The 16,681-nt window shown below is 38.0% G+C and overlaps 1 protein-coding gene across 1 annotated transcript in view; it reads right to left on the reverse strand.

The window, feature by feature from the left end:
- LOC117435642 (plexin domain-containing protein 2-like) overlaps positions 1–16,460 on the reverse strand; it is a 148,757-nt gene extending 132,297 nt beyond the window's left edge. The window contains exon 1 of the mRNA XM_034058978.3: positions 15,565–16,460. Within this exon, the coding sequence (XP_033914869.2) occupies positions 15,565–15,673 (109 nt within the window). The 5' untranslated portion in view covers positions 15,674–16,460. The remainder of the gene's footprint in view (positions 1–15,564) is intronic.
- Positions 16,461–16,681: the final 221 nt, after the last annotated feature.

Raw genomic sequence — 16,681 nt, forward strand, 5'->3', positions numbered from 1 at the left:
TCAGAATAATTTTTTTTATTTAATGTAACTTATTGATGTAGAAGTTACATTAAATGTCAGTTAAAGTTACAATAAATGTAACATAATTACAGTGCCAATACTAAGTATTCACCCCCCTTGGACGTTTTCACAGTTTGTTGTGTTACAACCTGAAATCTTGATGCATTTAAATGGGATTTTTTTCCTTTGATTTACACAACCTACTCAACACTTTGAAGAGGAAAGAGAATTTTTATTGTGAAACAACAGTTAATGAAAAATAAAAAATAAACTGAAATGTCTTGGTTAGATAAGTATTCACCCCCCTGAGTCAATACTTGGTAGAACCACCTTTGGCAGCAATTACAGCTGTGAGTCTTTTGGGGTAAGTCTCTACCAGGTTTGCACATCTGGATCGTGCAATATTCACCCATTCTTTTTGGCAAAATTGTTCAAGCTCTGTCAAGTTGGATGGGGATTGTTGGTGGACAGCAATCTTCAAGTCTTGTCACAGATTCTCAATCAGATTCAAGTCCGGGCCACTCTAGGACATTCACTTTCTTGTTTTTAAGCCACTCCAGTGTCGCTTTGGCTGTGTGCTTGGGGTCATTGTCCTGCTGAAAGGTGAATCTCCATCCCAATCTTAGGTCTTTTGCAGACTTTAGCAGGTTTTCCTCAAGGGTTTGCTTGTATTCAGCTCCATCCATTTTGCCCTCTAGCCTGACAAGCTTCCCAGCCCTGCCGATGAAAAGCCAGACATAATGCTTTGCATTTAGGCCAAATAGTTCAATTTTTGTTTCATCGGACCACAGAATCTTTTGCCACATCTTTTCAGAGTCTCCCACATGCCTTTTTGCAAATTCCAAGCAGGATTTTACATGGGCTTTATTCAGAAATGGCTTCTTTCTTACCACTCTTCCATACAGGCCAGATTTCTGGAGTACCTGAGCTACTGTTGACACATGGACAGTTTCTTCCATCTCAGCCATGGAACGCTGTAGGTCTTTCAGAGTTGTCATTGGCCACTTGCTGGCTTCTCTGACCAATGCCCTTCTTATCCAGCTGCTCAGTTTGAGAGGACGGCCTGCTCTAAGCAGATTCTGGGTGGTGCCGTATACCTTCCACTTCTTAATGATCGACTTGACTGTGCTCCAAGGGATATTCAATGCCTTTGAAATCTTTTTATACCCCTCCCCTGATCTGTGCCTTTCCACAACTTTATCCCGGAGTTGTTTTGAAAGCTCCTTGTTCTTCATGGTAGTATCTTTGCTTTGAATGCACTACCCAACTGTGGGACCTTACAGAGACAGGTGTATTTAATCTGAAATCATGTGAACCACTTTTATTACACACAGATGGACTCTATTTAACTTATTGTGTGAATTCTGAAGGCAATTGATTGCACCTGAGCTTACAACATCTACTGTATCACTCAAACCAGGCAGTACAGTAGAGAAAACTCTAAAGCCCCTTTCACACACAAATGCCGCTACTGAGCCGTCTCGGACGTTTAAAAAATTCTTTAAAATACCCATTCACACAGCACGAAATTGCTCAATCAATGCCAGTATAATACCATCATAACTGTTTGACACAGCCAAAGGGATCATGCGAGTACAACTTTCAAACCTGACAGTCAACAGATAATTTTCATGGCAAATGCGATTTGCCCATAAATTACAGGCTGTGTGGTCCAGTGGTTAAAGAAAGGGGCTTGGAACCAAGATATCCCTGGTTCAAATCCCACCTCAGCCACTGACTCATTGTGTGACCCTGAGCAAGTCACTTAACCTCCTTGTGCTCCGTCTTTCGGGTGAGACGTAATTGTAAGTGACTCTGCAGCTGATGCATAGTTCACACACCCTAGTCTCTGTAAGTCGCCTTGGATAAAGGCATCTGCTAAATAAACAAATAATAATAATAATAATACAGCATCACGCACCATCCCTTTTATTTGTGAATTCACCTCCTCGTCAGCCCGTAAAATTAACAATTCCTTAACTTATTCCAGACTCCAATTACTACCAACCTCGTTCTTGATCAGCCATTGTATTTAAAAAAAAAATAAAGCGTGTAACACCCATGACAAAAATACCCAACATGTCCGGTATACATGCAGTCACGTGGGATGTTGACTTTTCAATCCACGACCACTACAGCACTTCAGTGCCAGCATAGCCTTTCACACAGGAGTGAAGACTCTTCAGTGCCGTCTCTGAACCACCTCGCGAGGTGGTTCAGAGACGGCATAAAATATGACGGCTCTGTGACGGTACAGGCAATTCACACTGCATCAGTGCCGGTTCTGAGCCGTCATAACTCGTCTGTGTGAAAGGGGTATATGAGCAGCAACACTTCCAATCCATAACAACCCAACAACAGAGACCAAAGCATTCCAGAACAGAACCTTCAGGAGGACTGAGTTACTAAAATTCAAAAACTGCTTATTGCAAATGTGCACCCAATTTGGTCAAACAAGGCTCATCAAGGTAAAATGAAGCTTGACATTTGCGCTATACAGAATGTCCAACAAAAAACACAGTTGCAAATTTACTATTTTCTACTATTTTATATTGAAATATTAACAGTTTTAGATTACTCTGAAAAAAGCTGGTGTACTGGAGCAAAAGATTAGTAAATCTGCCCATTATTTTAAAAGGTGGAACCCAAACAGAATCTAGACGAAATGAAGCAATGCTATAACATTATTTTTTGCAGGACCCACAAACTGCTGTTTTCTGATAAATTAAAGGCATCTGTATGAAGAGCTGTGCAAAAATGGTTTGATCTAGTTAAGAACACCAAGCTATGTGCACTTAATAGCATGTAATTAAAATATTTATGCAGTGTAGTCTTTTGAGCATGCATTCTTTTTGACAAAGAAGATCAGTCTGCATGCTGAGGTGGGGAAATTAAGCTTCTTTAGTGGGGGAGGGGGTAAAAAGGAAGTGAAGCAGGGTCAGTACCCCTGCTATTGTTTAATTTTTAGAATGCTGGCAACATCTTAAACAGCACAGCCCTCCCCCCGCCTCCCCCCCCCACAAATTCACATACCATGCTGGGGTGCTGGGAAATAAAGAGGGCAGGTTTTTTTAAGGAAACCTCTGACTCAGAGGTGATGAAGCTGCATACAACACCTTTCAAAGTCAGCAGCTGCATCAAAATGATAATTCAGCCATTAAAGCTGCTACATCCATGCTTTAAAAACTAATTGTTTTACCCTTGACAAGTTGATCATTTAGTTGCAAAGGTTGAGTCTAGTCCCATCTGAGAAAATAAACCGTCATGTAACCCCTCCACCCTCATATGGTACCAATGAAATGGGGCAAATTTTACTGATTTTTAGTCATGAGACACATTGAGGACTTACTCGTATGGTAAATAGGAGTAATCTCCCCACCAACCAGACTTACTCCCCCGTGACAAACAAGACTACTGAACAAAGCTCAAACAAGTAAAACAATCAGACTACAGCATTCACTCTACACAATATCTCCTCCTAAGACCAATATCTCCTCCTAAGACCACATTTTGACATGGAGCAATATTCAGCATCAGAATCATTCCCAGACTAGTGAGCTTTTAGAAAAACAACTCAGTGTAGGAGCCAGAAAAAGCTGAAAAAGCTGAAAAGGCTGAAATAATGTGGCTGTCTGATAAATATCATCAGTTATCTGTTGAACACTTAAATCATGCTCTACTACATTACCCTCCAGGCACGTTTGTGTCATGTTGAGTCTCTTGTAACATTTGTAACAAGTTTTTCTTGCAATTTATATATATATATATATATATATATATATATATATATATATATATATATATATATACACACACACACACACACACACACACACAGCGAGAGAGAAAGAGAGAGAGAATAGTAGGATTGGCTTTTGGCTTCAGTGAGTTACAAGAAAATAATTCCATCTAGGGTTTATGTGATATCATAAACTATGAGACCATTAGGTCGAGTAGTTTATAAACTATCACAGAAACACGCGATGGAATTATATAAACAGGTAAATGGAAATAAGATCCCTGCAAAAAAAAAAAAACACACATAGGATAAAGTAGGATTTCTCAGATGCATCCCAATGGGTTAATGACCTCAAGCTATTACATAAATCAAGAGGCACTGGAAGTGGTGCATGGCATGTGCATACAAAAGGCTCAGATATTATTTGCTTTTGCTAGTGCATTAATCGATCTTTTGTCATTCAGCTAGACCTGTGCAAACACATTTTTTACACAGAAATGAGGGTACAGTAGTTACTACCAAGGCACAGCCTCAGACTTTTTTGAAGAATAAAATTGTGTACTGTGTCTAGGGTTGCCACCGTTTCCACAGACCAAACCCGGACATATTTCTGAGTCAACCTAGCCTAGGCCTATCAAAACTGCTGTATACTGCAATAGAGTTTAAACACAATACCACCAGATCTCAGTACAAATTAATAATCATTCAGTATACAGAGTATTCTGCTCTTGATATTTCTAGCGATCAAACTTACAGCCAGAAAAATAGTAGAGTCTAATCTTACCTGAGACAAGCAGCTGTGTCAGGGTGCGATTTGTCAAATTTCCAGTGGGGGGGTGTGACAGAAATACAATGATTCTTGGTTGTAAATCTCCCTCCCGACCTGTGAGGACACTAAGCAGCGAGAACAGAGTTCCCTGGATGGGCTGGCCTGACAGTTCTTTCCCCAGGTTCAAGGGAAGTCGGCCTTAGAGGTTAGTTTAGGGAATGTTGATCCCAAATAGTGTATAGAGAGGGTTTACATAGAGTAGTAGGTTCCTGGAGCAGGACGTTCTTTTCAGTGGGACTAGCGCTCACCTTGTGTGGCAAACTTTTATTTGTAGCTTTGTTTTGTTTTGTTTCAGCACTTGTGTTTATTAAGTCTGCGCAATTGTGCAGCATGTCATTACCCAATGCTCTATATCTGCCTCAGTATTGTTCAGTGACAACCCACGTGTGTAACATCACCCTGTTACACATCCTCAGACCTAAAATCCTGCAAGTCCTGAATCACACATCCGCTCAGTACTGTGTTGGATTGCTTACATCACATGGATATGTTCGTTGTCCCTCTCCAGCATTTTTCAAATGCTGGGGACAAAGTAGAATGTACAGATCAGTACTAAACAGTACATTTCTAACAGTGGAAATCCTTTAAGCAACTAATGTATGTCAAAGAAAATATTAAAAGGAAGGATGCCATATCACAAACTGTCTGGGTCAAACCCAGACAGGTGTGTCCTGCTAACTTTATTTTTTATTCTAAGGGCCTGATCTTTACAGCTAATCACAACCCTCAAAACTCAAGCATAACCCATAAAATGTAGTGTACAGAAATATTCAGATGGTTCGATTACATTACAAACACAAAAAAAATAAGTCTGGACGTATTATATTGGGTTACATAAACTGCCTACAAAAAGTTACAATTGGATCTGATAATTCAGCCATGTAATGAACAGACCCACTGTGTTGTCTGCAAGGTGGAAATAAGAATCCAAAAAATGAAATTGTACCTGTTATTCATTCACAATGATTCCTGACAGTATGGAACAGCACATTCACACAATGAAATTCTATTTAACTTTGGTAATGGAACACCACATTGCAGCTGCTTGGAAACAAGTATATTTCTCACAACTATTTCAAAATGTCAGACAAAAAAAACAGATTAACAGAATAATAAAAAAGCAAACACATATTTTGTTCACGACTACACAGTTAAATCAATTCTTTGGAAACTATAACACATTTTAATAAGGACTATATGTTTTTTATTCAAAATCTGTTCTGTCTTCTGCTCTTATTACCGGACGTACACGTTGCCCATGTTTGTCAAGTAGAAATTACACTGCTTTCACAGACCCTGGCCGGAAGACATTATCACAAGCATTTATTTTAGTAACACACTTCATTTAATCTTGGTACAATTTGTATGATTATCTAGAAAAAGACTACATTTAAAATAAACGTTAAACATAATATAACTATCAATATATTGTGATGCAACTATTGCAGTGTCCTGATAATATGGAACTAACACTATACCCTCCTTGTATTTTAATTGAATTTAAATGTTCTTTGTATAATGCCTGTCATGCAACGGCTTCAACTTTCCTGCATCGATGTTGCTGACAACATCTGAAGACAGTAGTTTAACTTTATCTGAAATGTTCAAACATCATTCAAATATAAATAAGCAGTCTGGACATGTACAAGTTTGGCTTCAGTAAAATATATATACAGTACCTTGCAAAAGTATTCAGACCCCTGACCAATTCTCTCATATTACTGAATTACAAATGGTACACTGAAATTTCGTTCTGTTTGATATTTTATTTTAAAACACTGAAACTCAAAATCAATTATTGTAAGGTCACATTGGTTTTATGTTGGGAAATATTTTTAAGAAAAATAAAAAACTGAAATATCTTGCTTGCATAACTTGCGTGGGTTGAATAGTTATGCAAGCAAGATATTTCAGTTTTTTATTTTTCTTAAAAATATTTCCCAACATAAAACCAATGTGACCTTACAATAATTGATTTTGAGTTTCAGTGTTTTAAAATAAAATATCAAACAGAACGAAATTTCAATGTACCATTTGTAATTCAGTAATATGAGAGAATTGGTCAGGGGTCTGAATACTTTTGCAAGGCACTGTATATATATATATATATATACACACATACATACACACACACACACACACATACAGTATATATATATATATATATATATATATATATATATATATATATATATATATATATATATATATATATATATATATATATATATATATATATATATAGGGAGCAAAGGGTTGTATACATATCTCGCTAGGACATTGTAATTATATATATATATATATATATATATATATATATATATATATATTTTTTTTTTTTTTTTTTAAACATCCAGATTTTACAACAGCAACATCCGATATATTATTTTTCATTTTTTTTCTTTTCTTTTTTTTTTGGAGGCTTTAAGAAGTTAGCTATCAACTCTTACTTGATTCATTTTATAAAATCATATTTTGCAGAGTACTGTACCTCCATCAAGTACATTTTTTTAACAAATAACTGAAAAAAAACTGCCCTGTGGTCCCTCTCCATTTTTTAACCATTAGGCCACTTATACGTATTTAGCATACGCTAAATTCAGTGGATAGCTGCATTAAACAGTGAAGGACAGACAAGGGTGCTGTAACTATCGCTGGCAGCCCTGAGACAATCGCTGTGTGTTAGCTGGCCGCTCTCTGTAACAGTAGCAGTAGCTGAAGCTGTGCCACTTTGATGGATGAGAAGCCAGCAGCGAGGTTGGATACAGATCAGCAAGTATCCTGGTCACACACTGGACAGACTGGAAAAGCACTCCCTTAAAACCTAGTCAAGGGAAAGTGTGGTGAGGGAAAACCCAGACACAGAAAATAAATACACTTTCATCATTATGTGGAGTAGCGGTTAGGGTTCTGAACTCTTGACCGGAGGGTCATGGGTTCAATCACAGGTGGGGGACACTGCTGCTGTACCCTTGAGCAAGGTACTTTACATAGATTGCTCCAACTGTATAAATGGGTAATTGTATGTAAAAAATAATGTGATATCTGTATAATGTGGAATAATGTGATATCTTGTAACAATTGTAAGTTTCCCTGGATAAGGGCGTCTGCTAAGAAATAAATAATAAGAATTATTGCTTCACAGTACAAAGGATCACTGGTCATATTACAGGACGTAAAACCTGTACCAGTCAATATTAATAATATAATAAAATAAAATATCAAGGAATGTAATTCCAGTCCTAGCGATTTAGGCTTTACAAATGTGAACATTAAGATACTTCCATCTCTTTATTAGATCAAATGGGTTTGCATTATTTTTGTACGCTTTCAGTAAAGTAAATGAATATGTGGAAAGGGAATAGTGCTTTTATGGTAAGCTAATTTTTATACCTACCTAGGAAAGTGTACAAAACTGTATATCTATCCACCAATTGTGGTAGGGCTCCAACAGATCCCAGAAAAATGCTACCATGAGGTACTATGTACTTTCACAATAATTCAACACCATTCAGCTCACAGCTAAGTAAATAACTTACTATACAGAACACCCATAATGAAAATGTATTACTCCCAAACACAGGTGCATTGATTGAAACATCTATGCTTCCAGTGTTTGCTGGTAGTTTTTTTGCATGCCATTTCTGATTTTTCACAAGCAGCGTATAAAAAATGGCGCAGCACAGGAAATTCCATCTGCTGTCATCACAGGTGCAGAGAAAATAGAAGTGCCTGAGATTTGTGGCTGATTGTGTATAAAGTGTGTAAGGGCCCATACTACTTAACTATTCTCTTGTTTTGCCTCAAGGGGTTGTAACCTAAGCAGTCCACTTAAAACAGTAAAAACAAGGACCCTGCTGGGGGACAAGGAATATACAGCAATACAACAGTCCTAATAGATTATTGTAGAACCTTTGCAGATGGTTTATTCAGGCCATTCTGCGGAACATAAAGCTGTTGCTTACAATAAAAAATTGAGACATTAAGAAACAAAGTTATACAAAGTTTTAGACAATCCAGATTGAGATAGCAAGTCTAGCTAATATCAGTATACTATAACATATAACTCAGTAAACTGTCCAGCTGTATGGTAGCTCACAAAACAAAATCTGACCAGATGAATCATAAAGGATGTTAAATACACAGTACCTGAAACTGAGTATGGTCTTAAACAGCCTACCTTAACAGCAAATCACCAGAAAATGAAGAAAATCAGTAACACTCTTGTTTGCCTGTAGATATACATTATTTTGCTGGGGCAAGTTTAATAATTGGTAGAAATGTGTGTTTCACAGATACTGAAAAAGGAGGTAATTGAACACCAAATGTCATCATTCCTCTAATCAATGTAAAGCTAATATACTGAATCAGGGATATACTGTATAGCATCTAGTATTAAGTGTCTGTGATAAGGCTGGAAATGACCTATCGTGCATGCTCTTCTCCTAGTCCATTATGAGTTTTGTTTCTCACATGCCTGGAATTCCAATATGAAAAAATTGCTTCAGCATATTATATTACTGATGCTTTGTAATGTAACTTTTGAAGCTTTCAGTTAAAATGTAATTATCTCACTCATACAATTGTACCCTTAAGTACCGACACACTCTATTACTTTCAAAATTACACTCCAGATTAGCATGCAATAAATTATTTATTTTAATTTCAATTGTACGGACTTTGCTAGATAAACTTAAACAGGTTTGTAAATGAAGACGGTTTCAAGCAGTTCAAAGTGATCTGGTTAGAAGTGTGGCAAAAGATAATCCCTGACTACAAAAAGTGTGTGCATGGTATAAGACGTCATCTAGTAGCAAATCAGTACCATGAGAAAGCAGATCACCATGAACTATGTACTGATACCTCCACTATATTTCTGTCACTGGGGATATGCATCACCAGCAGTGGATAATAAAGAAACAATCATTTTATCAGTCAAAACACATTTTTGTTCATCTCTATTTTAGACTAAAGGACTAAAATATTTATTGTCATTGAAAGTTATGTAATTAAATGTTAATGACCTGCAGCCCACAAAGCTTGGCGCAGAATGCTAAAATGAGGATTTCCACCCACCTGTCTGTTTGTCTGTCTATCCGTCCATCTGTCTATCTTTCACAGTGCACAACTCACAAACTAAGTAGGTTATGGAAGTCAATGTCAAAAAGGTAGACTAAGGCATATACAAGGATTGCAGGAAACCTTTGACATTTGACTTCCAGGTCAAGGCCACGGAACACCAAGCCAATTACCTGCTTTCGATGTTCTCACGATAGAAGTAGAACCGATCTGATTAGGATAACATTTTGTAGAATTAAACAATGGGGTACAAACTTGATTTATATCAGGTTTGAAGTAAATCTGTGAATCGCAGCTCAAAATAGCCTTGGTCTTCGTCTTTCTCAAAGTACCATTGACCAAGAACCAAAACCTTTAATATAATCACTGTCTAAATAGGGTTAATTACTGTATATTTGTGAAATAAAAGACTGTTACAAGCCTACTTTACAAAAATGTAATTATGATTAGAAATTTGCAAGAAAAAGCAACGTCCACCATGATGAGCTTTTGTGGTAAGTTCATTAATGAATTTCAGATCTAACTCTTTTGTACAGCAATTTCAATATCTGGGATCTGCTCTGCAGGTTTATATACCAGAGGTGGCCAAACCGCGACGGGCAGTTAAAGTGCAGTTCTCGTGAAATGCTGGGTGACTCGCACTTTGTGGGTCGAATGAACTGAAGAAACAAGTAAAAATAAACACAGCAAGTTTATTCTCTTTGTTCTCTGTATTCATTAGTGTTTATTATTCTTTCTTCTCTCCCCTTATCTCTCTTCAGGTTCTTTAAGCCTGCATGTTCTCAAAAGTATTTAACGCATGCAGCAGTCATACAAAAAAAGCATCTATTCTTGAAAACTGAGCATTCAGACATTCAAGGTTAGAACTTGTCTAACTCTTACAAAAATGTGTCTTCTTATGTGTTGTTTTTGGTGAAATTGGCAGTTATCATATTTTGCTTCATAACAATTTAATATATTTTAGTGCTGGGATGAACACAGGATTTTCACGTTCGGATATTCACTCATAATTTAAATATTCGTTCGGTGCTCCCGAGTGGCGCATCCAGTAAAGGCGCTCCATAGGATGTGCAGGATGCGCTCTATAGCCTGGATGTCGCCAGATCGCGTCCAGGCTATTCCACAGCCGACCGTGGCTGGGAGCTCCCAGGGGGTGGCGCACAATTGGCCGAGCGTCGCCCGGGGGGAGGGAGGGTTAGGTCGGCCAGGGTGTCCTCGGCTCACCGCGTACCAGCGACCCCTGTAGTCTGGCCGGGCGCCTGCGGGCTTGCTTGTAAGCTGCCCGAGAGCTGCGTTATCCTCCAACACTGTAGCTCTTGGGTGGCTGCATGGTGAGTCCACAGTGTGAAAAAAAGCGGTCGGCTGACGGTACACGCTTCGGAGGACAGCGTGTGTTCATCTTCGCCCTCCCGAGTCAGCGCAGGGGCGGTAGCGGTGAGCTGAGCTTAAAAAATAATTGGCCATTCTAAATTGGGAGAAAATAATAAAAATAATTGGCAACGACTAAATTTATAACAATAAATTAATAAATATTCGTTCGGATATTCATTTGTTTTCAAAAAGTAATAAAAGTTATTACATTGCTCAGAACGCAGGCAGAGGTAGCATAGCAGCAAGGGGGCGTGGCCCATGTGTGTGTGCCTTTATTTTACAGCAAGATATTAAGTAGAAAAATATCCCAGGAGTAAAGAATACGTTGCATTAATACACTGCATTCAAAATAAATAAATAAATAAATAAAACCTTGCCATTGTCGTTTCTACACAGTAAACAGCGGCCATCAACACGTTTCCATAAAGTAACGTGTGTGCGCACAAAACCTGGTTTGTTTACTTTTTGCTGTCTAAAACTTTGAAATAGAGGTTCAAGAGCTGCTTTGTTGATCCTGTGTATTTTTCACCCCCCTGCAAAGTTTTCACATTTTGTTGGCACCTGAGCGTACTCCACAACGCCTTCAAATTAGACTTTACATGTAAAATCTACACAAACTACTCCACATAGATAAAGTTAAAAAATGCATATAGAATATAAATAAGTAAGATTTAAAGAGAAAAACAGATTAATCTCAGTTGCATAAGTATTCAACCCCTTTGCTACTGCAGCCCTAAATCAGCTCAGGTGCAAATGATTTGTTTGAAAGGTCACAAAATTATTGAAATGGTTTCAGCCTGTGTGCACTCAAAGTGGTTTAACTTGTCGATAATTTCCCTCAGGTATATAAAGACTTTCAAGCTGCAACTCACATAGTGATCCAACAAGCAACCATGAAGACCAAGGAGCTTTCGAAATAAGTCAGGGATAAAGTGAGAGAGAGGCAGAGAGCAGGAGAAGGGTACAGGAAAATTTAAAAGGCGCTGATTATCCCTCTCAGCACAGTGACGTCCATCATTAAGAAGTGGAAGATGCATCATACCACCCAGACACTACCCAGATCAGGTCGCCCTCCCAATATGAGCAGCCGGGCAAGCAGGAAACTGGTTTGGGATGTCACTCTGAAGCCAACAATGACCTTGAGAGATCTGCAAAGTTCTGTGTCTGAGATGGGAGTCAGTGTTTACACATCAACAATAAGCCAGTCCCTACACAAAGCTGGCTTGTATGGAGAATGGATGGTGCAAAGTACAGGCGAATCCTTGAGGAAAACCTGTTTGTCAGTCAAGACTCTGAAACTGTGAAGGAAATTCACATTTCCGCAGAACAATGACCCAAAGCAAAAAACCAAAGCCACACTGGAGTGGTTGAACAAGAAGAGAATTAATGTTCTTGAGTGGCCCAGTCAAAGTCCTGACCTGAATCCAATCAAACATTTATGGCAAGACTTGAAGATTGCAGTCCATTGACGATTCCCAACAAATTTATCAGAACTGTAGCAATTTCCCCGTGAAGAATGGGCAAAAATGTAATTATCCTACTGTGCAAAGCTAGTAGAGACTTATCCAAGAAGACTCCTAGCATTAATTGCTACAAAAGGTGCTTCTACCAAGTACTAAGGGGCTGAAATATATATATCTCTCACATAACACAGAGCCCTTTCTCATCTGCCATTTTTTAAACTGTTGCGCAACTTCTGGTGAGGCAGTAAATAAGTGCAATGCTGTGACAAGAAAGCCGCTGGAAGAAGACTAAGAAACCAGGAAACTGCAGTACAAAGCACCAAGCACACTTTAATAAACAAAATAAAACAAAAAAACAAACACAAGAACAAAGTAACAAATAAACCGGTTTAACAAAATACACAAATTTAGGCTGGGCATTCACCTTCATACTACCAAAACACAGACTGCAGCTACACAAAAACAACACTTACCAACTTCTCTCAGTTAATGGATCCCTGGGCTCTCCTTTTATTGGATGTGGCTGCTCCCAAATTAGCACCAATTATTCTATTAAGGAGCAGCCACATTCTCACATATTTGTCAGGGGCAGGAATTAACCCCATCCCTGCCGACAGCTTTTAATGTTGAACCTGCTATCCTTCTGCGTTTCTTTTTTCCTCCTTTCACTTTTTAGAAAGCTAAACAGAGGTTCTGTAATTTTGCTGCAGATTATTTTGCAGTCCAAGCTATTAATGTTTGTTTACTGTTGAATGATAAATGCCTATAGTTTATCTACAATTTCCTTCAGCATGTGATGATATGACCTTTCAAAAGGTCTTGCTGGATAATAGAGCATGTGGAGCCAAAGGCTACAGGGAGAAATGGTGCAATGCGATATTGGAGCAAGAGTAAAAGGCTGAGGGCACATTTGAACTTGAAGGTATTTGTGAATTAGTATAGGACCATTCCCAACAAAGCTAACCAGCCTGATTTTGTGATTTTTAAAATTACATCTGGAAATTCATTCATAACCTTTTATCTCACTGCACACGGGCAAAAATAGTGTCTGTGGATATTCAATAGCCCATTACTACTGTCTAAATTAAAGTACTGCACACTTTCACATTAAAATATGTTTTTGGGGGGATTTATAATGCACAGACAATATGATTCATTGTTGAATTAACGAAAAAAAAAAAAAAGATTGCTGGATGGTTGTTATGCACAGCTCCAAGCCAATGAGTGGCTTACGAAAACGTATTTACTTAACTAATGCTTTAAATGATTACCCATCACAGAGCAGTAGATGGGGTTATTCTCTGTGTTCTGATTACAGACACTTCACCCTGCAGCTGTTTGGTCGTTACTATGACTTATTATTAGATCAGCATGCCTGTTGAAGTGGAGCACTGCTGCTTTATTCATTGAGTGGCATGCCAAAGCCTTTTCTTGGTGTGGCAGTAAACCAGAACACACTGTCATTTACTGCAAGAAGTCCTATCATTTGCACTTCCATTCTGCTGAAGATGTGTCTGATAGAAAAAAAGCTGCAGCTGGTGTGGGAGTGTTAATCTCAGAACAGATCATAGCACCCATTCCTGTAAATCACTTCAAACATGTTGATTTATGATGTTTTGAAGACACAAGAAGCCTAGCTTTTATCTTACAGTTCAGGTTCTTACATTGACGATGACTTATTATTATAGTCAAAGATCCATCATGATTTTTGTAAAAGGCAGATACGAGTTTACACATGACAGTGTGCTTAATCAACATTTTCCTTTAAATGGTGTGTGATTTACATACAGTTGTAGTGTATGAAAACAAAAAAAAATCCATGGCCATTATGTCTATTTTTGCAGGTTTGCCCAAAATGTCATTGAATGAATTTGCTAAAAATAAAATGTTGTGAAGTTGCACTGACTGAAGACTTGGTGCTAATGTACAGTATATGTTTCCATTGTACTGCAGTATAAAACAAATGATTAACAGCTCCCTTCACTTCACACTGTCCTAGTGTTGTGGGTGTCTATGTTGATAAACCGCAGCTCGCTTTTAATCAATAACCTACAGGTGCTATATCAATATGAGTCAGTCATGATCAGTAAAATATACATCAGTAAGGGCTGATTTCTTACTTCTACTTGCCAAGATGTAAAACCGCACAGATTTAAATGAGCAATGCTTGTCAAATCATCACAGCTACATTTGTTAACTCGTTTCCAATGTGGTCTTTTAGGTAAGAGTAGTGTTACCGATTACACTTGAAATAAAAAATGATCAACAAAAAAAATAAAAAAACGACCCAAATTAATAATGTCATATTACAGCTTTTTTGACGACAGTTTTAGCTTTTGAAAAGCATCCTAGGTTTATATTTACTTTACTGGATTACACAAATAATGCTCATGATGTTCCTATCGCTCAGCTGCTGTGGCATTGCATATTTCACAATTGACTTCTGCCAGCATCACACTTTTCCTTCTGCCAGCCCGGATACAGATCCTATAGATTATGACCTACATTTTTTAACGTTCTTAGCGAAATGATTAAGACTACCACTTGTCTCTGGGCTCACCAATGACAAAATGCCCATTCAAAAAGCACAAAGCTGGCAAGCTGTTAAAAATGCGTAATTTATCTTAAACAAGACAATTAAAGGAAGTTGTCACAGTCTCATCAATCATCTGTCTTAAGCCATTAACCAAGAATCTTAAAAAGGGGAAAGGTGTTTTTTTTTTGTTGTTTTGTTTTGTAACGAGAGCTTACTTACAAATTCTACTTGCAAATACTGTAGGCTGTACTAAATCGTTCGCAAATACAAATACATCTTGGCGATTCATTTAGGCAATGGACTAAATCAAACGTATGCTGTATCTAAGGGGTACAAATGCATTTTGAATGCAGAACCATTTCACTAATAAACCTGGCAAAGCCTTAATATCTTACAGAAAACCACACATATACATGTCTTCTTTTACAGCAATCAATTAAAGTGCAGGTTGTTATCACTTCAATTGTCAAAAACACCTGCAAGCAATCAAAATGTGTTCCAAAATAAAATAATTACATAACAATAATTAAATGCAAAGCGACCTTACCGTTTCCTTCCTTGGTAGTTTCACCGTGAATTAGATGAAACAGATTTCCAAAGGTCTGAAAAAGTAAGAAAACTCCAACCATCAGGTCGATTTTTTTTACACACGACATAATTCAGCGAGTTCTTCCTCGGCTAGGGGTTTGCTGACTTTTTCAATTAAAACTGAAAAACAGTTTAATGTCAGTCGCCCGCTTCTTCACAGCTCTGATCGCCCAGTCAAGGAGCCCCAGCTCGCCGTGCTGCACAGACGGCGAGTTCGATCTGTGTGTGTCCACAGTCCCACAAACGAAAGTGCTGCTCAAAATACGCAGGGTCAATCCAGGTCCATAGGTATGGCTGATTCTAATGGTCAAATCAAATTTGCAATACGAGTGTTGTATGGGGGAAATTAAGTATTTTTTTTTCTGTCTAGGTTAGCCAACTTAGAACTTGTTGCAGACAGCCAATGTTTTTTTTTTTGTAGTCCGAAACCTTTAAAAATGACCCAACTTGCTTTGAAGTTTTCTTTAATTTATTATAGTGATTTGAGATGGTTTCAATTAAGCAGATTTATCTTAACGAGTTCGTAAAGACAGTCTTCTGCCCAATTAATCACTGTACCGGTATCTGAGAAAAAATAATGTTTCTCTGAAATCCAAGTTGCACTGCAAAGGATCAAGCGAGGTACAGCAGAGAACCCAGACCTGTGACGCTCAGCTTCTGTTTTTTTTTTTTTTTTTCTGATGAGTTAGTGGTCTCGGCAGAAAAGTTGTCCAGACAGCACCGCTTTCTTTGGCTATTCAGTCTCGGCTCTCTGCTTACTTTCCCACTGAGTAGTTTGCAGTTTCTACAGATACAATGTGTCTGAAACCGGAAGTATTCTGTCCAATTGCTACTTGAAGAGAGACAAACTGAGTGGGATGCGTTAGAGCTCATAAAAACAAACTCACACAATCGTATACAACAACAAAAAAGCAACGTGCCGTGTATATCTGCATTGCAAAGCTAGAATGCAATGAAGCCTGTCAGAAAATTAATTAACTGCTGTTTGTTTTTGTTTTTTTTGTTTTTTTTTTAAGATAAGAGGGTTATGGAAGCCACAGTATATGGAAAATTTGTACAGCAAACGTGTTTCATGA

This window comes from Acipenser ruthenus, chromosome 3, assembly GCF_902713425.1.
Source record: "Acipenser ruthenus chromosome 3, fAciRut3.2 maternal haplotype, whole genome shotgun sequence".
NCBI classification, from domain to species: domain Eukaryota; kingdom Metazoa; phylum Chordata; class Actinopteri; order Acipenseriformes; family Acipenseridae; genus Acipenser; species Acipenser ruthenus.